Genomic DNA, 25,407 nt, shown 5'->3' with positions numbered 1-25,407 from the left:
AATTCCAGGTCAGCCTGGGCTAGAGTGAAACCCTACCTTGAAGAAAAACAAAAACAAAACAAAAAGATGGTAAGATTAATGGCCTGCATTATACCATGTTTTATACAAATAGATATTGAGACATTTTCATCAGCCATGTTCTAACTGCTAACATGACTTTAGTTTTGCAATGACTATTACAACCAACTGACAAAGGCACTGTTTTTTTTTTTTTGTTTGTTTGTTTTCTTTTGGGTTTTTCTTTTCAGTCTTTCTCTTGAGATAAGGTTTTTATTTTTATTTTTTTATTTTATGAGAGAAAGAGCAAAAGAGGGGCCCCAGCCACTGCAACTGAACTCCAGATGCATGGGCCACCTTGTGCACATGTGTGACCTTGCGCACTTGCATCACCTTGTGCATCTGGCTTACGTGGGACCTGGAGAGTTGAACATGGGTTCTTAGGCTTTGCAGGCAAGTGTCTTAACCACTAAGCCATCTCTCTAGCCCGGACATAGTTTTTTTTAATTTACTTATTTGAGAGAGAGAGAGAGAGAAAGAGAAGAAATGGGCATACCAGGGTCTGCAGCCACTGCAAATGAACTCTAGACATATGGGCCACCATGTGCGTTGGATTATGTGGGTACGGGGGAATTGAACCTGGGTCCTCAGGCTTTTTAGGCAAGTGCCTTAACTGCTAAGCCATCTCTCAAACCCTGAGATTGGGTTTTGCTACATAGCCATGGCTGGCCTCGAACTCACTATGCAGTCCAGACTGGCTTCAAACTTAGAGCCGTCTTCCCTTCCCGTCTCTGTCTCCTAAGTGTTGTGGACTACATGTGATTACAGGCAAGAGCTAATCCATGCCCAGCTTCTACCTACATCTAAATCAAATAACCTTGTTTACTGTAAATTCAAAGAACAGAAATGAGTAAAAGGAAAATGAGCTACATTTGGTACAGACAGGAAGCACATTTAGAAGCAGAACAAGTAAACGTGAAAAGAGCCAGCATACAGATGCTAGGCCCTTCTTTACCAACCTCCAGGCCTCACAGCTTACCTTGCCCTTTGCATTTCCTGTATAGATATATTCTCCACGCCTATCAAAAGATGCCACCACATTCAAATCGGAGTCATCGTCTACCGGCAGAACAACATGTTTGGAATCTGAAAGGGTCAACATGACAGGAGCAGATTTCATGGGACACACGAGAACCTTGTTCCTGTTTAAAAATATGAACAGCACATTGGCTATTGCTTTGGTATCACCAGACTGGTTCCCTGTCCTTTCTCTTGTCCATTCCCCTCATCAACTCTCCCAGCCCAAGAAACTCTGATATGGTGAAAAAATATAAAAATCTATATATCTAATAACAGAAAAAAGTGAGAAAATTATGAGACCCTATCTTGACAATTAAAATATGATCATTAAAAATTGATAACAGGGGTGGAGAGATGGCTTAGTGGTTAAGGCACTTGCCTGCAAAGCCTAAAGACCCATGTTTTACTCTCCAGATATCATCTTAGCCAGACACAAAGAAGTGAGGCAAGTGCAAGGTCACACATGCCCACTAGGTGGCGCAAGCATCTGGAGTTCAATTTCAGTAGCTGAGGCCCTGGTGCTCCAACTTCCTCTCTGTGCCTCTCTTTCTCGCTCTTTAAAACAAAATTTAAAAATTGGTAATACTGAACTAGTAAAATATGAAATAAAGTAAGAATACAATACTGACTCTAACTATGTAAAAGATGTATGTTTATGTAACCAAATATGACCTGGGCACTATATGAGGCACTATTTAATGAACTAAATTTATACTTACAAAAATGTTGACTACAAGAGATCCCAGAGAAATGAAAACACTCTGTGTCTGGGTAACAGGAAGGTAGATAACTTTTTCATAAACATAGTCTTACTACTACTGCCTCCTCATACTAAAGAAATCTAAAGCACAAAGGTCAGAGCCTAGTTATGCTTACTCTCACCTTTGCTCATTTCCAAACTCTTAAAATGTTATTGTATTACATAGTAAAAAAGTCAGTCAATCCCTTGGCAATGTTTTTAGTATGAGCCAGCCAATAGAAAAATTATTTAATGTAGGCTTGAAAAGACATATTCACCTCCTAAAATCTTAAACTGAAGAGGTCATGAGCCCAGAGTTAATCCATGTAGAATGAGACCCGCCCCGGGAAAGGAATGTTTGACACATACTGATCTCGAGGATGATACTGGACTTTTAAGATGGGCGAAGGGAATCGGAACCTCTGGTCGCAGTCCCCTGAAAGAACATCCCACTGCGACACTATGTTGTCAGTGGAAGCACTCACGAGCTTATGACCATCTCGACTCCAGCTGCAGGGGGAAAAACAGAGCTAATTTAGCATATATTCCCTGTGTGTGCGTGTCTATTATCGATAAGATCTTCACCCAGTTGTACAGGTCAACAGGCTTTTTAATCCATTAATAAGTAATCAATAAAATGTTATCAAGACCTTTTGTTTGTTTTTTGAAAAAAAGGCTCATTACACAGCCAGGCTGACTATGAGCTCCCAATCTTCTGCTCCCATCTCTCCAATGGCAGGATGATACATTTCTCCCTCCATGCCTAGCTCTCATAACATTTTTTATATCTAATGTTAATATTTCAAAGTAGCCCTGTAGTGACACAGGAGATAACAGTTTCAAGTATCTTCAAAAAGGGTCAAATCAGGTGACATTTAAAGAGTGATGTAGGGCTGGAGAGATGGCTTAGTGGTTAAGCGCTTGCCTGTGAAGCCTAAGGACCCCAGTTTGAGGCTCCATTCCCCAGGACCCACGTTAGCCAGATGCATAAGGGGGCACACACATCTGGAGTTCATCTGCAGTGGCTGGAGGCCCTGGCGTGCCCTCTCTCTCTACCTGCCTCTTTCTCTGTCACTCTCAAATAAATAAAAATAATAAACAAAAAAAATTTTTTTAAAAGAGTGATGTAACATTAAAACAAAGGAGGGTGTGTAAAGTTATCCCAGAAGCAGTGCCTTTATAGCATGAACAAAAGAAGAAAGGCAAGGCTGGCACACACCTGGAATTCCTACACTCAGGAGGGAGAGGCAGGAAGATCGTGGGAGATTACTGGGATACACAGTAATACCCAGTCGTAAGTAAAGAAACAAAGAAATACAATGAAGAAAACTTTCTGCTAAATGCAGCCAAACATCCTAAGTACTCTATATGACAAACACAAAAAGAATGAGAAGTAAACAGACTGGCTAGAGACAAGACACAATGGATGCCTGAAGACTTCAGTTCCCTGGATTTCCTTCCTGTCTCACATACCCTGGGCTGGGTGAAGAAGCCAACAACCAGATAATGCCGACAGGCGCACACAAAACAGCCCAAGGAAGCTCTGCTTTCTCTAGGTGAAGGACCAGGAAAGGACAGCCCAACCAGAGAAAACATCTAGAAAATAACCACTCTGCTCCAGCCAAACCCTGTGGGAAAACACAGCAGACTTCCACCCTGACTTAGTTCCAAAGGGCATCCTTGCCCTGTCACCGGGGTGTTGTCAGAGAAGGCTGAGTGGAGAGCAGGACTTTCAGTAATGAGAGCACTACCCAAGTGTCCCAGGAAGCCCGAGAGGAAGCGGGGACAGTACGATGTTATCAGTAGAGATGCTCGAGTATTCACTCCCGACTCCACCAGTAACCGCTGCAAAAGAAAAGAAATTAAGAAGAAACAAACGGGAACTCCAGAACTGAAAATACAATAACTGAAAGTAAAAAAAAAAAAAATCAGTATATGGACCCAAGTAACAGAGAAAAAGAAAATGAGGAAAGAAGCCATAAACTCCAAGATAGAATAAAAGTTAAAAATCTGGATAATAGATATGAAATTGATTTTAAAAAGAAAACAGAGCTTCAGGGACCTGTGAGACTCTAACAAATGGCCTAACATTCATCTACTACCCATGTCATCAAAGTCCTGTAGCAAATAGACTGGTTTAAAAGTGAAGAAACAATGACTGAAATTCTCGAAACTCCGCAAAAGATATAAAACCTACTGATGATAGTAGGTGGCAGAAGTTTAATTCTTTTTTTAAAAAAAATATTTATTTATTTAAGAAAGAGAGAGAGAATGGGCATGCCAGGGTCTCCAGCCACTGCAGGCAAATTCCAGACACATGTGCCACCTTGTACATATGGCTTACATGGGTCCTGGGGAATCAAACCAAGGTCCTTTGGCTTTGTAGGTAAAAGCCGTAAGGGCTAAGTCATCTCTCCAGTCCTGGTGACAGAAGTTTAAACAACAGGAGCTCAAAGAAATCATTCTAGGAGGCTTGGGATGTTGCTCAGTTGTAGTGCTTACCTAGAATGTATGAAGCCCTAGGTTTGATCCCCCCAAAACTAGGCATGGTGGCAAACACCTTAGAAATCCCAACACTTAAGGCAGTAGAGACAGGAGGATGAGAAGTTCAATATCATCCTCAGCTATACACTAAGTTCAAGAGTAGCCTGGGCTACATGAGACCTTATTTCAAAAACAAACAAACAAACAAAAGGCACGTATGCAAAAGATTCCTGCCACCCTTGGTCACAGGAACAGAGCCGCTCCCCCAGCCCCTCAGCTGCACAGGGGTTAAACTGACCAAAGCAGTGGCAGTGGGGAAGCCTAGTCCCACTCTGGCCTGGCAGGAATTTGCAACACACTCTTGAACCAAGCCCCAGACATGCTACCTAGATTTTATGAAAAGAATTCTTCCTACAGGCATGTGGGACTGGATTCCAACAGAAAGTAAATAGATTCACAGAAAGAACAAGGACAGAGAGAAACTCCTAGGAAAGCGATGCTACAAAACTCCATCAACTGCCATATGAAGACCTGCCACGTGGATCCTTGCACTACTTTAAAAGACGATGTGATGGGGCTGCTCTCTATCAACTACCAGGCGCTGCAGAGATGAGGCAGAACCTTGTCCTTGCTCCTGAGCTCTGGTGCGAACAACTACCATATCCATGATGATATCTTTAGATACCAAGATGAGGTCTTTGGTAGTTAGCTACGGAGCGTCAGGAGGGATCTGAGGAAAAGTAGAACCTGGAGAAAGACAACAGACACAGGAGGTGACTCAGCAGTCAAGTGCACTTCCTGAGCAGGCATGAAGGCCTGAGGAGGCAAGAGACTGCCCCAGTTAGAATGTCTAGAGCCTATGTAAGGAGCTGCACCCGGCCTGAATGCCTGTTACCCCAGTCCTGCAAGGGAGCACAGACCCAACAATCATCGGAGCCCCGCAAGCTCTGAAATCAACAAAGAGACTCCAGCTCAAACCAAGACTGGTACTAGGAGATGGGACAAAGTACCCAATTTTCTGCTCCAGCCACCATAAGTGAGTGCCCCCACCACAGGTGAGCACAGGAGGCGCCGCACCATACAGCAAACACAAAGCACACAGAGAGAAAAAATCAGGGGCGGGAGCTTAATGCAGAGCATGTGTGAGGCTCTGAGTTCAAGCTACACCTAAGTAAATAAGTAAATCAATGGGCTGGAGAGATGGCTTAGTGGTTAAGCGCTTGCCTGTGAAGCCTAAGGACCCCGGTTCGAGGCTTGGCTCCCCAGGACCCACGTTAGCCGGATGCACAAGGGGGCGCACGCGTCTGGAGTTCGTTTGCAGAGGCTGGAAGCCCTGGCGTGCCCATTCTCTCTCTCTCTCTCCCCCTCTTTCTTTCTCTGTCTGTTGCTCTCAAATAAATCAATAAAAATAAAATAGTTAAAACAAATAAGAGCCGGGCGTGGTAGTGCATGCCTTTAATCCCAGCACTCGGGAGGCAGAGGTAGGAGGATCACCATGAGTTCGAGGCCATCCTGAGACTACAGAGTGAATTCCAGGTCAGCCTGGGCTAGAGTGGGACCCTACCTTGAAAAACCAAAAAAAAAAAAAAAAAACAAACAAATAAGTAAATCAATCAATCTATAACTTCAAGAACTAGGGACTGTCACTGTTTCTCACAAAGATTTTTTTTTTCTTTCTAAAAGACAGATGACTCTAAAAGGTTCAAAAGATCAGTCTACCTATTGTTTTTTGTTTAATTAAAAAAAAAATTTTTGTAAAGCTGGGGGTTGAACCCAGGGACTGTGTCTTTGCTAGGCAAGGGCTCTATTACTAAGTAACAGCCCTAGGCCAAGATTAGGTTTTAATTTTTTTTTTTTTTTTTTTTTTGAGACAAGAGCTTTGCTCTGTAGCCCAGCTGGCCTTAAACACATGTCAGTCCTCCCAAGTGATAGGATAACAGGATCAAACCACCATGCCCCAAGCTCCAAGGTCATTTAGTCCTACCTATGGCTCTCACCCAATTTAAACAATGTTGGATGAGGGGGACAGAAATACAAAATAAAATATAAATACAAATCATGCTTTTAAAAAATGATAAAAGTGCCAGGCATGGTGACATACGCCTTTAATCCCAGCACTCAGGAGGCAGAGGTAGGAAGATCACTGTGAGTTGAAGGCCATCCTGGAACTACAGAGCAAGTTCCAGGTCAGCCTGGGCCAGAGTTGAGAACCTACCTTGAAAAACATACAAAATATTTATAGTAGTAATATATGGGTGGTAGAACTACAGGGAAGAGCAGTTCTAGTTGGTTGTATTTTCTGTTATTTTCTAAAATGATGAATACATATTACAATAAAATATACACATATGCTAATATGCAGGAATTCTAAAATTACATTGAGATGATGGTTGCACAACTCTGAATATATGAAATCAGAAAGCTGAACTTAAGGTGAGCAAACTTTAGATGAATCATATTAATAATGCTGTGAAAAATATATACATCTATTTAAATCTTTGTTGCAAGAATATAACAATAAAAGTGAAACGTTAAGTCGCCACTGCTCCCCTTCTGCACGTCAGAAAATTTGGTGGGGCAAGAGCTGGCAAGCATGAGGATCCAAATTTGAGCCCCCACATCCATACAAAATGCTAGGCATGGTGGAGGGAGCCTGTAAAGCTGGTGCCAGGGAGGCATAGTAAAAGGGTTGCCTAGGGCTGGCTCACTGCCAGCCAGTCTATTCTAATCTGTGAGCTCCAGGCCAATGAGACACCCTGTCTCAAAGGACATGGATAATGAGGCTATCCTTTGGCCTCCACACACACGCACACATGTGTACCCAGAACACACCCCCACAGCATTTTTTAAAAAATTGACCTGAGCTGTCAGTTCATTAGTGGCAAAAACCCTAGACTGGCATTCAGGCCTCCTCCCAACCCAGTGCTTTATGATACCCCTGCTGCTCTTCCATTCAGACAACAGGAAATAAATGCCCTGTAATTAATCTAGTCAAATTAGGAGCATTTGTCACCCCAAGTTCATTAAAAGATATAAATGTTCAACCGAAATAAAATCAGTAAGAGTTACATAACAGCTTTTCAGCCCAACATATTTGATAGAAAGTCTTAGTGACTATATTCCAATGGTGGAATAGAAATGCTTGTGATCAGGCTGCAGAAATGGCTTAGTGGTTAAGACACTTGCCAACAAAGCCAAAAGACCCAGGTTCTATTCCCCAGTACCCACGTAAGCCAGATGCACAAAGCTCATTTGCAATGGCTAGAGGTGCTCTCTCTCTCTCTCTCTCGAATAAATCAATCAATCTATCTATCTACCTATCTATCTATCTACCTACCTACCTACCTACCTATCTATCTATATATATATATATTTTTTTTTTTGGTTTTTTGAGGTAGGGTCTCACTCTAGCCCAGGCTGACCTGGAATTCACTCTGTATTCTCAGGGTCACCTCAAACTCATGAGGATCCTCCTACCTCTGCCTCCAGAGATTAAAGGCATATGCCACCAAACCAAGCTTAAAATATTCTTAAAATTAAAAAAAAAAATGCTTGTACTCAAACTGCTAGAATTCAAAATCTTAGACAAGGCTGGACTAGATGACTTCCAAGGTCCCCTCCTACCTACCATAATTATACAAGAACTACAGTCTGTGGATAGCTCGTTTCAGTACTGACATGCTCACAGAATTTGATCTAAAGCCTTGTTAACAGTGAATCTCTCTTTACAAAGATGCTTCAAGGGCAGAGTGAGTTGAGGGTCTGTACAAGCTATAAGAAACTATATTACTTGACGACTGAATATATAAAATTCTAAATACTAAAATCTTTCACTAAGAAAAGGAAATACCAAGTCACTTCTTTATCTCAATTCATATTTAACATATTCACCTAACAAATTCACGGGGACGGCTCAGCAGTTAAGAGTGCTTGCTATGCGAGCATGAGGCCTGACAGGTCTCAGTTCCCAGTTCCACTTAGCACAGCTGGGCAGGGGCACACAGTCCTGTAACCCCAATCTGTGGGAAGCAGTGACTGGAGAATTGTTGGGGCTCGTGAAAACTATAGCTTTGGGTTTCAAGGACATATGAGAACGAGTGACACAGAAGGGCATGTGACATTCTCCTCTGGCCTCCACATGCCCATGCACAGGGCACACACATCTGCATATACATGTGCATACACTTCACACAAAACACTATACATATGCCCTACCACACATACTACACACGCACACACGTGCACACACACACACACACACACACACACACACACACACAAAGTGTCTATATGTCTATAACTCAGTAATAAGGGCCTTGTCCAGCATGGGTAAGGCCCTGGCTTAAGCCCCAATACCCACCTCACAAAGTACAATAACATATAATAAAAATCTCTTACCATAAAGAACAGACTGGATGGATGTGTGCACTAATTATTTTAGCAATGCCTCTTGTCAAGAAATCCCAGATGACAATTCGGCCATCATTACAGCCAACTGCAAGCAGTGTGCCCCACCTGTTGAAGGTGCAAGTCAGGGCCATACTGATGCAATCCAAAGTCCCATCTGCTTCCTACAGGTCAGAGCAGACACAGTGCACACAGTAATGATCACATATCCGCATTACTCGAGGGTTCTCTGTTATTTATGACATCTCTTTAAATTTAATAATGAATACTGAAATAATCTCTAAGTGTTCTTATACTTTTTAAATTAGTTAATATGAAAAATTTATAAAAGCAAACCAAGAATTTTTGGAAACAGGTGAGCAATCCCTTACATTCCCACTAGAATTGCACAAATATTTGAAGAGCAATGGGCAAAACATAACAAACATCACTTGAAGAGTCTATTGCCCTAATAATTACGGTTCTTTGATTCCAGGGGGGAAAAAAGCCATAAAATAGCCTAAATTCGTTTACATTGGCTAGAGGACCTGGAGTGCCCATATTCTCTCTCTCTCAAATAAATAAATATTTTTTAAAAATGAAAAAAAAAGGAAATTAATTAACTTTTACATCAGTTTCAAGCCATAAAAAATGCCCACAATGATTCTGCGGAAGCCTATGCAAAAGCACACCCACACATGCTGATAACAGCTATGTACATACAATCATCTGAAATCTGAGAAGCACACAGGAAAAAGAGCAGTTCCTGTATGGTGATGGCATTTCACCTTCTTATTTAAAGAAAAATGGGCTGGAGAGATGGCTTGGTTTTTTAAAGTGCTTGCCTGGGAAGCCTAAGGACCCAGAGGTTTGACTCCCCAGAACCCACATAAGCCAGATGCACATGGTGGAAAATGCATCTAGAGATTGACTGCAGTAGCTAGAGGCCCTGGCACACCCATTCTCTCTCTCTCCCTCTCCCACCTCTCATAAATAAATAAAATATAAGAGAAATGAAATATAAGATTTACATGATGGTAAGATTTCTAGACAACATCTTTTATTACTCCCCAGCTCAAAGATCTAATTTTTATCATAGCAAAAGATCTGTTACACATGTTTGTTATCAAACATAATCACATGGTAGCCACTGTTTTCCATACACCACAAAACTAAACTCACCTCTGGATAGTTCTGCCCAAAGGACTCTGCAATGAGGCAAAAAAGAGAGTTGATACAACATGAGCTACCAACAAGGAGTCAAACACCAAGAAAAAATAGTACACAGCAGTGGTCAACCAAGTAAAGGGGGGACAGAGGCCCTTGCAGGGACCCCATCAGGTTAAACATATTTCATCATCGTAGATAGATGGTATTGCCTTTTCTACTCTCATTTCATTAAGTATGCAAGACCTTTCCTGAGAGGTTAAGATCTGTAGTATCTCAACCAATGTAGTAGAAGTGAGAATTCAACCAACTTCTATTTAGGCAAACATTAAAAAGACTTGTAAAAATGTATGATAATGCCATTCTTCTAATCGAACATTTTGTTTTCAAAAATAAAATAGAAAGCCGGGCATGGTGGTCACACCTTTAATCCCAGCACTTGGGAGGCAGAGGTAGGAGGACTGACATGAGTCCGAGGCCACCCTGAGACTCCAGCCTGGGCTCGAGGGAGACCCTACCTCGAAAAGCCAAAATAAATAAATAACTAAATAAAGTAATAATACTTAAAAAATAAAATAAGATAGGGCTGGACAGATGGTTCCGTGGTTCAGAGCACCCCTGTGCAAGCATGTGGGCTGGAGTTCTAATCTCCAGGACCCACATAAAAGCAAGGTGTGGCCAAAGACATCTGTAACCCCAGTCCTGTAGGGAAGTACAGACATGAGAATGGCTAAGCAGGCTGGGGGGGGGGTGGCGGGGGGGGGCACACCACAGCTCAAATAACTGGCCAAGAACCCTGGAACAATATACCTGACCTTCTCCCCCAACATCACAGTTAGGTGTAACCACTGCCCAGGAGTACCTAGAGTGCCACATGGGCACTTACAATATCTACGTCTCCCTCCCTCTCCCTCTCAAAAACAAGAAAAAATAATTAGCACATTCATGACCCTACAGTGAACACCAGTGGAATAGGGGTGGAAAGAGGGACCATAAGAGTATAACCTGATGAGAATCTGGTCAATATACAGTATGTTTAAAACAATAACTGTTTAAAAATAAAATATACAAGCTAGGCATGGTGGCACACGACTTTAGTCCAGCACTTGTGAGGCAGAGGTAGGAAGATCACAATGAGTTTCAGGCCATGCTGGGTCTACAAAGTGAGTTGCAGGTCAGCTTGAGCTGGAGTGAGATACTATCTAAAAAACGACAACCACAAAATGACATAAATACAATTACCTAGGAATTACATCGTTTTTTTCCTGTGTGTTGTATACATGCGCATGTGCTGATGCAGTGCCCTGGTCGGGTGTGCTCACTTGATGTGGCCAGAATGGATTGGATCGTCAGGTATCCCAGCCATTCTCTCATTTGAACCAGAGTTGTTATTTTTTCGGGTTTTTTGTTTGTTTGTTTGTTTGTTTTTTCTTTTTCTGCTTGTTTTTTGAGGTTAGGTCTCACTCTAGCCCAGGCTGACCTGGAATTCACTATGTAGTACCACCATGCTCAGCAGATAGACAGAAAGGGAGAGAATGGGCATACCAGGGCTTCCAACTACCCAGAGCATTCACCACTTTGTGCATCTGGGTTACTGGGGAGTCAAACTCAGTCGTTAGGCTTTACAGGCAAGTGCCTTAACCACTGAGCCATCTCTCCAGCCCCAGAGTTGGTTTTCACATGCTCTGCCAATTCTCGGGTTTCTGCTTTCCTACAGCACTGGGGTTATAGACGTGTAGTGGCTACACCCAGCTTGAGCTCTGGAGATCAAATTCAAGTGGCTTCTCGGCTTTCCTCAGGCTCTTATGCATGCATAGGTAGGGTTCTTAATCCCTGAGCCATCTCTCCAGCCCTTATTTGAGAGAGAGACAAAATGGCAATCCCGGGCCTCCTGCTGCTGCTGCAAATGAACTCCAGATGCAGGTGATACTTTGTGTACCTGGCTGTAGGTGGGTACTGGGAAATTGAACCCAGGACATGGGGCTTTACAAGCAAGTACCTTTAACCACTGAGCCATCTCTCTAACTGGGTAAGACCCTATTACTGAAGACACCACATGACTCTGTTGCAGGACACTGAGAAATCAAGGAAGGCTCCTTCCTATTGAGGACTGTCACAGTGTTGGAAAATGATACGCAGCCTGCTGGGGAGAAAAGTCAACAGTCTTAACCAGCAGTGGACCCTGCAAGCTACACGAGCAAGGCAAGATGTGCTCACCCTTGCAATAGCAGCATGTCTGCTCTGGGTAACCAGCTGCTGACTAGATCTGAGGCCTGTCTCCATGGACGGGAACTCATGCCTGATATTAAAGACCTAGTCAAAGGCCTATATATGGCTGGGGAAGTCATAAGCCCTAGGGGAAGCTATACTGTTCTTTGGCTAACTGGATATATTATGCCCATCAAATGTTCTTCAAAAGACTTATGTTTATGCCCATATATTAACGCTGCTCTCACTTATGGTTAGAAAAGCTTTTCCGATGGTGGCGACCACTGGGGTGACTTAGTATATACTTCATCCAAGTGCTGAGAAGTGACAGTTGACTTTGCAGCACTAAATGAGACATCTCAATTACACCCTCCAAGGCCAAGACCATTGCAGAAAAGGTGGCAGAAAGAATTTAATAGCCAAAGGATGGGAAGGAGTGCTGTTCAATGCTGTCTTCCAGACACAAACTATTTATGACCTCACAGTGGCTGTCCACTACCTCCATAAGGCCTGCATAATCAGGGCCCCCTACAAAAAAAAAAACAAAAAAAAAACCAAAAAAAACCCATCCAAGTCCGGGCGTGGTGGTGTACACCTTTAATTCCAGTACTTGGGAAGCAGAGGTAGGAGGACTGCTGTGAGTTCAAGGCCAGCCTGAAACTACATAGTGAATTCCAGGTCAGCATGGGCTACAGTGAGACCCTACCTTGGAAAGCCAAAAACCAAAAACCAAAAAAACAAGACATCCAAACAGAAGGACTACTTGGGGGCTAGAGAGATGGCTTAACAGGTGGAGGCACCTGCCTACGAAGCCTGAGGATTCAGGTTCAATTCCCCAGTACCAATGTAAGCCAGGTGTACAAGGTGGTGGGTGCATCTGGAGTTCATCTGCAGTGACTAGAAGCCCTGGTGTGCCCATTCTTTCCCTCTCTCTCAAACAAATAAGTAAAACATTTAAAAATGGCAAGATTTCTGTTGTGAAAGAACTTGACATTCATTCAAAGCAAACACACACAAACCTACAATTAGAAACCAAATCACCATGAACAAACTAATGGAAAATATATACACAATGATTTAGTGGGGGAAGGGGAACACAGAGAAATTAGAAATAAGGTAAGTGTGGATTAATAGTGGAGTGGCTGAATATAATACAATCTCATTTTTATAAACATATGCACATGAATAAATATGAGCATATAGAAAAACATGGAAGGACATATATATGATTAACAAAGAATGCAAGAGACAAATGGAAAGTCTAATTTTTTAAAAGAACATTTATATTTCAGTTAAAATTACATATAAGGAGAGCTAGGTGGGTGGTGGACACCTATAATCCCAGTACTCAGGAGACAGAGGTAGGAGGATCACTGAGGGCTCAAGGCCAGCCTGAGACTACATAGTGAATTCCAGGTCAGCCTGGGCAAGAACAAGACTATGGTAGTTTGAATAGATGGCCCCAACATATTCAGTGTTTTATTAGTTTGTAGTTTGAATCTGCAGCCACATGGCTGGAGGAGATGTCACTGGGCAGATATTAAGGTGTGGTGGTGGGTTTGAAACTCCGATCTAAAGATATACAAAGTGCACCTAGCTGAAGTTCCTGAAGTGGGCTGTGTGGCTTTTGCTTTTTTTTTTTTTTTTTCTGTCTTTCTGCCTGGTCCTCTAAGAGGGGGCCAACTTCTTCTACCATTTAGAATTTCCCTGGATCTGTAAGCTTCAATAAATATCCGTTCCTCTACAACCGTGCCTGGTTTGGAGGTTCATTTCAACAAACTTAAAACTGGTACCAGGAGTGGGGTGAGATGAGTCTGATCATATGGACTTTGGGCTTTTGAAACTTTTGTTTTGGAGAAATGGACATGGACTTGACACCTACAAATGAAGATCTTTCTGGAGTGGTAAACCAAGTTTTATGGACTATTTTAAGTGACAGTTTGAGAATGCTACGTGCAGTGACAATTGTATTTGGAAGCTTGGTGTATGAACTTGGAGGCTTGGCTTATAAACTTTCTAAGGGGAAGGAAAAACTACACAAGATTTTGTTGGAAATGGGCTACTGAATAAGGGCTGGCTGCATCCTGCTGCCAAGGCCCAGAAAGTTGGATCAAGGTTAACAATGGACTGATGTGCTCGGCTAAAGATATTGGACTGAGAGATTAAGATTTTTAAGTTGAAAAACCTCAAGCAAGTTAAAATTACAGGCACTGAGAATGGATTTAGGTTACTGAAACTGTTATGATCAAACACATTAACAGTCTTAAAGAAGATAGCCCAACTGCTTTACATTAAAACAATATAAAGGATGCCTGGAAAAAAAAAAAAAACCTGTTAGAAATATAAACTCTTCTGGTAAGAATTGACTGGCGAATAAACCTGTTTTCAAGGTTGCAGCTTATATCATCCCTGAACTAAGAATATGGCTGTGAGCCAGGCATGGTGGCGCACGTCTTTAATCCCAGCACTCAGGAGGCAGAGGTAGTAGGATTGCCATGAGTTCAAGGCCACCCTGAAACTCCATAGTGAATTCCACGTCAGCCTGAGCTGGAGTGAGACCCTACCTCAAAAAAAAAAAAAGAAAGAAAGAAAGAAAGAAAGAAAGAAAGAAAGAAAGAAAGAATATGGCTGTGGGCTGGAGAGATAGCTTAGCAGTTAAATGCTTGCCTGTGAAGCCTAAGGTTCAAGGCTCGATTCACCAGGACCCACGTTAGCCAGATGTACAAGGGGGCACACACGTTTGGACTTCGTTTGCAGTGGCTAGAGGCCCTGGCACACTCATTCTCAATCTCTCTCTCACTCTCTCTCTGTCTGTAGCTCTCAAATAAATAAAAATAAACAAAAAATGATTTAATAAAAAAATAGAATATGGCTGTATCCGACACACCTGGCATTAATTCTAAAAGCATAAAAAAAAAAAAAATACATGGTGTGGTCATAAAGCACACACGGTTCCAGGAGCCACTGCTTAGATGCAAGATGAGACAGAACATGATGACCCTGATAGGCTGGAAAGGCCTTTGGAAGATGAACCATGGTTTACATAGAGACCCAAGGGTGTTTTAGATATACCAGGACTATGCAAGGACTACCATAGAGCACAGTGTTGGCCTGGGATGTAAGTGTTCCCTGGCTATTCTGTGCAGCTGGAAGGGCAAAATTCAAAAATCTAGAGACTGTCGGTCTCTGGTTATATTAAGCTTGAACTGCAGAAGTTTGATGTTTGTTTGATGGTAGTTGAGTTTATATTGTTTTAGTCCCTCGTTGCTATGCCTTATACCACTTAAAAATGTTTACTCTGTGCCTTTATATGTTGAAAATATTTAATTTGTTTGATTTTACAAGACTCACAGCTAAGAAAAAAAATCTTAAGTCTTAGAGGAGACATGGGACTTTGGAACTCTTAAGTTGGTCAAGACTGTGAAGACCTTTAAAATTGGACTGAATACAATTTACAATTTGTGATGGATTTTTAAATCTATTGGGGGCCAAGGGCAGAATGTGGTAGTTTGAATAGATGGCCCCCAATATATTCAGTGTTTTATTAGTTTATAGTTTCAATCTGCAGCCACCTGGCTGGAGATGACACTGGATGGATCTTAAGGTGTGGTGGTAGATTTGAAATCCCATCTAAAGATACACAAAGTATACCTAGCTGGAGTTCCTGAAGTGTGCTGTGTGGCTTTTGCTTTTCTTTTCTCTCTCTCTCTGCCTGGTCCTTTAAGGGTGTGTGGTGGGGGGAGGCCACTTCTACCATTAGAGAACTTCCCCTGGATCTGTAAGTCTCAATAAATATCCCTTCCTCCATAACTGTTCCTAGTTTGGAAGTTCATCTCAACAAACCTAAAACTGTCTACTACAGAGACCCTAACTCAATAAAAAAACTATGTATCGGGAGTTGAAGAGATGGCTTAATGGTTAAGTGTACTTCCTGCACAAGTATAAGGGACATAAGGCGGGGCTGAAACTGCCTGAGTCTGATTCTCCAGATCCCAGGTACACAGCTGGGCATGACTAAGTGTGCCTATAACTCCAACGCCACAAAGGGCAGCAGAGACCAGAAAATGGCCAAGGTTTGGAAAAAAACAGCAAACTCTGCTATCAATAACAGACTCCAAAGCCAGGCATGGTGGTACAGGCCTTTAATCCCAGCACTCGGGAGGCAGAGGTGGGGGATCATTGTGAGTTTGAGGCCATCCTGGGTCTGCAGAATGAATTACAGGTCAGCCTGGGCTAAAGCAAGACCCTACCTCAAAGAAGAAAAAAAAAAAATGAGTGGGCAGAAGAGCAATGGTGACCTAACATTCTGCTCTGTATACCACAAACAAGCGCCTCCCAGTGCAGATGAGCCCATGGGGCCTACAAGGTTCATATACAAGCACACAACCACACCATACACCACACTACACACACAAACAGAAGCAAGAAAAGAAAGGTATATATAAAAAAAACTTTAAAAAGATGGGCTGGAGAGATGGCTTAGCAGTTAAGCGCTTGCCTGTGAAGCCTAAGGACACTGGTTTGAGGCTCGATTCCCCAGGACCCACGTTAGCCAGATGCACAAGGGGTTGCACGCATCTGGAGTTCATTAGTAGTGGATGGAAGCCCTGGTTTGCCCATTCTCTCTCCCTCTCTCTGTGTCTCTTTCTCTCTCTGTCACGCTCAAATAAATAAATAAAAATGAACAAAAAAAATTAAAATAAAATAAATAAAAAGAGCCAGGAACGGAGGCGCACACTTTTAATCCCAGCACTAGGGAGGCAGAGGTAGGAGGATCACCATCACCTTAGGTTCTAGGCCACCCTGAGACTATATAGTGAATTCCAGATCAGCCTGGTGTAGAGTGAGCCCCTACCTTGAAAAACCAACAACAACAAAAAGCTTTTAAAAGATTTTATACAATATATGTATGAAAAGGCCATAATGAAACCTATTATTTTCCATGCTAACTTAAAAAACAAAATAAAATCATCGGAGCTGGTAATGTACTTCAGCAGTAGTGAGGAAGAGAAGGGGGAAGAGAAAAGGGAGGAGAAGGGGGTGGAGTGGAAAAAATTAGGGATCGAGGGGGGGGGAGGAGGAAAGGAGAAGGAAAGTGAGGAGAGGGGTATTACAGTGCAAGCGAAAAGCACAAGTTGGATGTGGTGGCCCAAGGCTGTAATTCCAGCTGAGACAGGGCTGGGAGTTCCAGGGCAGCCTGAAACAACACTAAGACCCTGTCTCAAGGAGGCAGTTGTAGCCTTTAAACATTTTTGTGTTTATAAAGAAGGAAAACTGTATGAAGGGATAAACCCCAGTTAACATTAGGGCATAGGGAGAAAGATCTTGTATATTTGTTAATTTCGAAAACACCAAGCAAAGAACATTAACAGGTGAACCCATAGGTGTTTCCAAACATAGACTCATGCTAGCTTTTTTTTTTTTTTTAAATTTATTTATTTGAGAGCGACAGACACAGAGAGGAAGACAGATAGAGGAAGAGAGAGAATGGGCGCGCCAGGGCTTCCAGCCTCTGCAAACGAACTCCAGACACGTGCGCCCCCTTGTGCATCTGGCTAACGTGGGACCTGGGGAACCGAGCCTCGAACCAGGGTCCTTAGGCTTCACAGGCAAGCGCTTAACCGCTAAGCCATCTCTCCAGCCCTCATGTTAGCTTTTTTGTTTTGTTTTTCTTCTTTTTCCTTTTTGCTATTTTATTTATTTATTTGAGAGAGAGAGGCAGATAGATAAAGAGAATGGGCACAACAGGGCCTCTGACCACTGCAAAAGAACTCCAGATGCATGCGCCACCTTGTGCATCTGGCTTACATGGGTACTGGGGAATGGAACCTGGGTCCTTAGGTTTTGTAGCAAATGCCTTAAACACTAAGCCATCTCTCTAGCCCTTCTTTTGATTTTTTTGAGGTAAGGCCTAGCTCTAGTCCAGGTTAACCTGGAATTCACCATGCCCAGTGATCTCATCTTTGCTTTGAAGTTTTCAAAGTGAATGTTTATGTGCCAGACCTAGAAATTGTACATATTATCTTAGTAATCTATAGCACTATTAAATGGGAAGCATTACAAATCATTTTTATAAAAGGGTATTTTATTTCTCAATTTCAGTTAAAAACTGGCCCAGAAACCATACTGCAGACAAGGGAGCTACTTTGAAAGCCTCTAGATTCTTGCTTGAATATGTCCTCAACGTTACTACTCTCTGCCCTATAAAATGCACCTGCCTTTTATTGAAAGTCAAATGTATCTCATCTCCTTTCAGCATTTATTTCCCCTTTTCTTCAAATCCTCAAAGATCATCAGCAGTGATTTTATTCAAAAGCTCCTTTAGGCTTAGACATCCACCTAAAGTCTCCATCTTGGCAACAACTTTCACTTTATTCTGCTTATTTCAACCCATTCATTTTTGCCACAGAACCAGAAAAGAATTTAAGCATCCTAGTTCTCTTTTGCCCATAAAGTTTATAGATACAAAAAAGCATTCACCTAAATATTACATGAATAACTGGAGTCATACTTTCCAATCTCCCAAATTTCTGTTCTTTATGCTCCATAACCGATAAAACTCTTTCTTCTTACCTCATTCTTACAACCTTGGCTTTCAACCCCATTATCTTTCCCACCACTACTCTTCCAAGTGTGTGCCACCCTCAAACACCCACTCGCAGCTCTGGGCCCCTGTGCGCATGCGGTTCTGTAATCGGTTTGCAGAGTTTCCAGTGCAACCACACTAGATCCTTCAAGTACCTCTTCAGATTGTCTCCTGCTAACGCTCCTTTCTCCTCACAGCCTTGCAGCCCTCCAGGCCTCTCAAGCCTTCTTCCAGTGTCTTACATGGAATAATATCTGTTCCTCTTAAAGGCTTAACCATCATGAGCTCATAAAAACTTCATGGACCTCTTCTTCTTTTTTCCTAGTTGCCAACTAATTCCTCCCCACTGCAACAGTCAAGGTTCACAGGACAGTTGATTCTGCTACCCGATAGGTGACACTGCCAGAATTTCCTTTGGAGAAACGCAGCTTACAGGTGCGTAGGCAGCCGACAGCCGCTTTATTCTCAGCCTGCCACTAGCGCAAATGTTACATTTCCTTGGCTCTGGTCTTGCCTCCCTCACTACTTCATACAACTGCCAGAGCCAACTGCACCAGCACCTGGCTGCATCACAACCTGCTTAAAAATCCTCCTTGCAAAATGCACAACAATCCTATGCAGAGTTTTAAGAAGTAACTTCAATCTGACCCTAGCCTATATTCCCATTCATCTTTGGCTAATTTCCTATTGGCATCTGGACTAGAGCGTCAATTAACCCTGAACACTAACTGCAGACCATTCGCAGAACATCCACACATTCCTGCCTTGCAGTGTTAGCCTCTGCAGTTCTCTCCACTGGAAGTTACCAGCACCAAGCCTATGGAAAACCCTACTCCATCTTTAATATCTTCAATTGTGATGACTTCCTCTGCAGAACTTCCCCACATTTTATAACCAATCTCACCAACAATACAAATCTAGCTGTTCTTTCGTGTGTATTCCCACATGTATTAATTTACTATTGATTCCAGATTAGATACAGTTACTTGTCTGTCATTTATCCAGGGCAAAGGCAGCATCTTATCTGGTTTTCAAATGTCAGGATTCAGTTTACCATCAGTGGATAAAAAAATATAGTTGGTTGAGACAGGCTTTGTTTAATTATTTTTAAATATATATTTTGTTTATTTATTTATTTGAGAGAGAATGGGCATGCCAGGGGCTCCAGCCATTGCAAACGAACTCCAGATGCATGTGCCACCTTGTGCATATGGCTTACATGGGTCTTGGGGAATCGAACCCAGGGCCTTTGGCTTTGCAGGCAAACACCTTAACTGCTAAGCCATCTCTCCAGCCCCCCCCCCCCTTTTTTTTTGAGGTAAAGTTTCACCCTAGTCTAGGCTAACCTGGAATTCACTACGTAGTCTCAGGGTGGCCTCAAACTCATGGTGATACTCCTACCTCTGCCTCCTGAGTGCTGGAATTAAAGACATGCACCACCATGCCCAGCTGCTTTTTTTGTTTTGTTTTGTTTTAAAAAATGCAGTAGGAAATATCAGAGGACACTGGACATAAAGAAGAATTAAGTATAATTTCAAAAATTCTAGCTGGGTATGGTGGTGCACACCTTTTTAATCCCAGCACTTGGGGGCAGAAGTAGGAGGATTACTCTGAGTTTGAGGCCAACCTAAGACCCCATAGTGAATTCCATGTCCGCCTGGGCTAGAGTGAGTCCATACCTCAAAACCAAAACAGGAAAAATATCTTGTTATATGTACATACAGTGGGTTGTAATAGAAAATATATTTCATACTATGAGTTGAGGGAAAACAAATCTGATAAACTTGTCTTGGGCTAGGATTGTAGCACCTGCCTAGAGTATACAAAACCCTAAATTGGGGGAAGAGCTGTCTTACTACTGTGTCTCCAGCCCACTTCAAACAGTGATCACATGGTCACAGAAGTAAAATTAATATTGTGCCTATTGAGTTCACCTGAATGGCCACATTAACAATCCATTATAATTAATTTCCTTTATCTGGCCACAAGTCTTTTTACAATGCATATATCCAATCATTAACTTTCTTGTTTCTGCAAGAGATTTTTCTCTTTTGGGATCTAGACCTCTTTTTAATTGCCCAATTAAAAGAAAAACCTTTCCCACGACACTGCTATCTCTTTCAAAGGGCTATTCTAACACCTTTCCTCTGTTTTAGCATCATAAATAAGGGCTGGTCCTTGACCTCCTCTTCTCCCATATCGTCACTGCAATCTGGCCGTATCTTAGGTAGCTGAAGGGGACAAGCTGCCAAAAGATTAAATAGAGCAGCTGGAGATTTCTCAGCTTTCAGTACCAAGTGCTTTGAATTGGCTTCGAAGGGAAGGCAGCCCTAATCTGTATCCACTACATGGAAAAACATAGACGGCACTAGAAAATGTATCTGTTTGGTAATTAATAATCATATACTCAGCTTCTTTCCTCCAAATACAGGTAATTACAGGACCTTATCCTCAGTAATTTCCCTTCCTGCCCCTCCTGTCCCTCTTCTTTTTTTCCCTCAGTCATTTCATCTATTCACAAAGTTTCAATGACCTGCACACAAGGGTCAGAAGTCTTATAAATCAGACCTGTTTCCTGAGTGCTCAGTCCATACCTAACGCATCCAAAGTTAGCTTTCAAATGTCCTTAAACTTCATCAATAGCACCATTATTTGTACCCATCCTTTTTCTCTTCACTTTCTTAACCCCAACACAGTGAGCTCCCCAATTCTGCCAGCACTACTTCCTCTGTATTTTTTCCCCATTTCCTAGCTCATGTCTTCCTTACTTCTCATCTACTGTAGTCTTCAAACTGTTCGTTGTTTTTTCTGGTGTTTTTTTTTATTTTTTTTTTGTCAGTGTTTTTTTTTAAAAAAATTATTTATTTATTTGCAAGCAGAGAAAGAGACAGAAGAGAGAGAGAAGATGGGTGTGCTAGGGCCTCCAGCTACTACAAGCAAACTCCAAATGCAAGCGCCACTGTGTATCTGGCTTTATGTGGGAACTGGAGAATTGAATCTGGGTTGTTAGGCTTTGCAGGAAGGCATCTTAACTGCTGAGCCATCTCTCCAGCTCGTTTTTTGTTTTTGCAGAGGTAGGGTCTCACTCCAGTCCTGGCTGACCTGGAACTCACACTGCAGACCCGGGCTGGCCTCAAACTCAACTACCTCAGCCTCCCCAGTGCTGGGACTACAGGTGTGTGCCACCACACAGCGCTCCAAACTGGCTTTATGCCCTTCAAGATTGAATTACACATTAAAATGAATCTTATCAGCTACCGCTACACTTATTTATGAGGTCAAAACCCTTCAAATAATCTACACTATTTTCCCTTAAAAAGCAAACTTTCCAACTTGGCATCCAAAAGTCTCCTCAAAAAAGACAGCACCAACCCCAACTCTTTATCACAATACCTACATCCTGGCCAACCAGGAAAATTCTTCATTCAGATATAGTCTTAGGAAACATCCGTCCCCATATCTTTGTGTGTGTGTGTGTGTGTGTGTGTGTGTGTGTGTGTAGTTTGTTGTATTTTGAGGTAGGATCTCACTCTAGCCCAGGCTGACCTGGATCTTACTCTGTAGTTCTAGGCTGACCTCAAACTCATAGCAATTCTCCTATCTCTGCTTGCCAAATGTTGAGATTAAAGGCACATACCACCACACCTGGTTCCCCATATCAATACTGAAATCTGTCAGTATTTTGCCAACCTTAAATATCCACTTAAAACTCCAACTCTTAGATTCAACACACATTACAACTCCTTTGATTTTGGGGGATTTGTTTTCCCTGACAGACTTGGTTCCCTACCCCTAGCCCTACCCCAAGCTATTATTCCCTCCCCTAAATGTTCTTTGCAGTTGCTAATAATTCTAATCCACCTATGGTCAGCAATGTGTTATGGCTACTTAAATGCTCCATTTGCCAAAAAATCGACTTAAATGCAAAAAACCATTTTTTAATATTTTTAATTTTTTCATTTATTTATTTGAGGCAGCAAGAGAGAGAAGGGACAGAAAGAGGCAGACAGAGAATGGGCACGTCAGGGCCTCCAGCCACTGCAGACGAACTCCAGCCACATGTGCCCCCTTGTGCATCTGGCTTATGTGGGTCCTGGGGAGTTGAACCTGGGTCCTTTGGCTTTGCAGGAGCTTGCCTTAGCCGCTAAGCCATATCTCCAGCCCCCCAAAAAACACTTTTTAAATGCTCTCTTTTCCCCTATCTTCTTCCCTTCATTCCTACTTCCTGCCCTCTCTCTCTTTCTCCATCTTTCCCTCTCTCTTTCTAACACGGAATTAGGAGGAAATTATTTAAAGAGAAAGTGATAAGAAACAATTGTCTCTGCAATTCACATTTCAGTGCTTTACACTGTTACACTGCCCTGTGGCTCAAGATCTTGAATTGGAAGACAAAGTAATTGGATTTTGGGCTGTGAAGATGGCTCAGAGATTAAAGGTGCTTGTTGCGAAGCCTACTGACCCTGATTCAATTCCCAAACTATCATTGCAAGCAGAACTCTAAAAGTGACACAAGGGCTGGAGAGATGGCTTAGCAGTTAAGGCACTTGCCTGCGAAGCCTAAGGACCCAAGTTATACTCCAAATCCCACATTAAACAGACGCACAAAGGTGAGGCAAGCGCAAGGTTGCACGTGCCCACTAGATGGCGCAAGCATCTGGAGTTCAACTTCAATGGCTGAGGCCCTGGCATGCCAATTCTCTCTACCCCCGCCAAAAATAAAACAAAAAAGTAACACAAGTGTGCAGTGGCAGGAGGTCCTCTCATGCCCACACACACACACATAAGTAAATAAATAATTTCAAATATATATAGCTCATGGCTAGGGAAATGGCTTAGCGATTCAAGGTGCTTGCTTGCAAAGCCTTGTCTGGCCACAGTTCAATTCCCCAGCCACTCACTTAAAGCTGGGCAAAAAAAGTGGCAAGCGACTAGTGTATGTTTGCAGGGGTAAGAGACCCTGGCATGTACACACACACACACACACACACACACACACACTTTTTAAAGTTAAAAACATATATATATATAGAGAGAGAGAGAAAGCTGTATTCTAAGCGCTAACTATGCCATTTACTTAGTGCCTGGTCAGGACCCCCTTACCATTTTTAAAAGCCTGCTTCAACAATTCCATGTTTCCACAAAAGGTTAACCTGTCCAACCCCACAATTTCCTGACAGGTCTTCAAAACTTCACTCCGGGTCTCTTTTCCTCAGACTGTGTGTTCAAAAACTATGGTCCTGCCAATTCTGAGCTACTTGGGCACCTGCGGCTCTTACTAAGTCACAGTGTCCCTATTCCTCCACTGCTGATCTGAACGTGGCATCGAAAAAATAGTGCATTCTACTAAGACAGAGGCTGGTCTTCCTTCTGCTACTGCACTCCATACCACCAGCGATCAATGAACAGCGCTGAAGAGTGTCCCTAAGGTGGCAGTCTGAGTTTCCTCCTGCCCAGGTTCCCTCCTTTCCGGTACCAAAGGGTTCCCTGAGACGCAACCGCAGCACTCCTCACCTAGCAACTCGAGGTTCATCCCTGCGGACTCTGGCCGCCCGGTCTCAGCTCCGGTGACAATTCCTTCTCCCTCAAACGGATTCTAAGCCCCGCGTGTAAGTAGGAGGCTCCGCAAATAGCCGGCCGTAAGCTCCGGAGACTTTCTGACTTGGAAGGCCCCGCGGCTTCCGCTTTCCTCCCCCGCCTTCCTTGTTCGTTTCAAATGGCTGTCCACAATTATGCCTAACTAAAAATAAGAAGAAATGCTCTTCGTATTAATTTATTACAATTTTCTGGAGGTAAAAAAAATTATATCCTCGCTTGAATTTAAAAAGCTCAAGAATCTGAGCCGTTTCTCACCGAAAGAATGTACGTGAGCTAGAAATTGTACAGGCATATCGTTAACCCACCAAGAGTTGCGGCGCTGTGTGCTCCTTGGGTTATCCGGGCGGCTGCATAAGAGGACGCAGGAAAGGTTCCACACAAGCCCCGCTAAAGCCGGAAAGCGGGGAAGGTCGGCCCCTAGTGCCCGAGCGCTGCAGCACTGTTGGTGTCAAGGTGCCCGCTCACTTTCTATGTAGGAGAGTCAACATGTGTCCAACTCACTTTCGTGAAAACTTTCATATTTGTGGAAACATCATTGATACCACAGAAAGATACGACATCATTTGTTAGCCCCTTTCCTAAGGTTTTACAGTGTGTGCAGCGTTGATTGGGACACTGAGATTGTCAAGAGAGATGGGCTGAGTTCCATGAAATTCAGTGGGACATTGATGACATCCACAGAACAATTAAAACAGGCCAGCTGATGATGGTAAGTAACAGAGGGGAAGTTTTTAGCCAACTATGGATGCAATGGGCTATCACGAAAAGGTAGGAAGACTGGCTGCAGAAAACAGGAGTCAGGCTAGAGTCTCCTATCTAGGTGTCAGTCTCAAAAGGATCACTGGCTCTACCTCTTGAGCATATTTAATTCTCTGCGCCTCAGGTTTCTATATATAAAATGGGGGTGGGCTGGAGAAGTGGCTCTGTCATTAAAGGCACTTGCTTGCAAACCCTGAAGGCCTTGGTTCGATTCCCCAGTATCCACATAAAGCCGGATGCACAAAGTGGCACATGCATTTGGAGTTCATTTGTAGCTGCAAGAGGCCCTGACACGCCACTTCTCTCTCCTTTTCTCTCTCTGCTTGCACGTAAAAAATAAAAGTTGAGGGCTGGAGAGATGGCTTAGCAGTTAAGGTGCTTGCCTACGAAGCCTAAGAATGCATGT

At 42.8% G+C, this 25,407-nt stretch overlaps 1 protein-coding gene across 3 annotated transcripts in view; it reads right to left on the bottom strand.

The window, feature by feature from the left end:
• The window catches only part of Rbbp5 (RB binding protein 5, histone lysine methyltransferase complex subunit), a 41,768-nt gene extending 17,468 nt beyond the window's left edge, over positions 1-24,300 (bottom strand). For 2 of the 3 annotated variants that reach the window (XM_004663552.2, XM_004663553.2), the window contains exons 1-5: positions 24,159-24,300; positions 9,869-9,894; positions 8,699-8,871; positions 2,186-2,326; positions 1,037-1,199 (exon numbers count right to left, since the gene is read on the bottom strand). In XM_004663552.2, coding sequence (XP_004663609.1) covers positions 1,037-1,199; positions 2,186-2,326; positions 8,699-8,871; positions 9,869-9,894; positions 24,159-24,177 — 522 coding nt within the window. In that variant the 5' untranslated portion in view covers positions 24,178-24,300. The remainder of the gene's footprint in view (positions 1-1,036; positions 1,200-2,185; positions 2,327-8,698; positions 8,872-9,868; positions 9,895-24,158) is intronic. The other variant, XM_045132832.1, reaches the window with a different exon arrangement.
• Between the last annotated feature and the right edge of the window lie 1,107 nt (positions 24,301-25,407).

This window comes from Jaculus jaculus, chromosome 1, assembly GCF_020740685.1.
Source record: "Jaculus jaculus isolate mJacJac1 chromosome 1, mJacJac1.mat.Y.cur, whole genome shotgun sequence".
In the NCBI taxonomy this organism is placed as follows: domain Eukaryota; kingdom Metazoa; phylum Chordata; class Mammalia; order Rodentia; family Dipodidae; genus Jaculus; species Jaculus jaculus.
The sequence above is the reverse complement of the archived record's forward strand: the minus strand, read 5'-3'. Positions and strand labels throughout refer to the sequence as shown.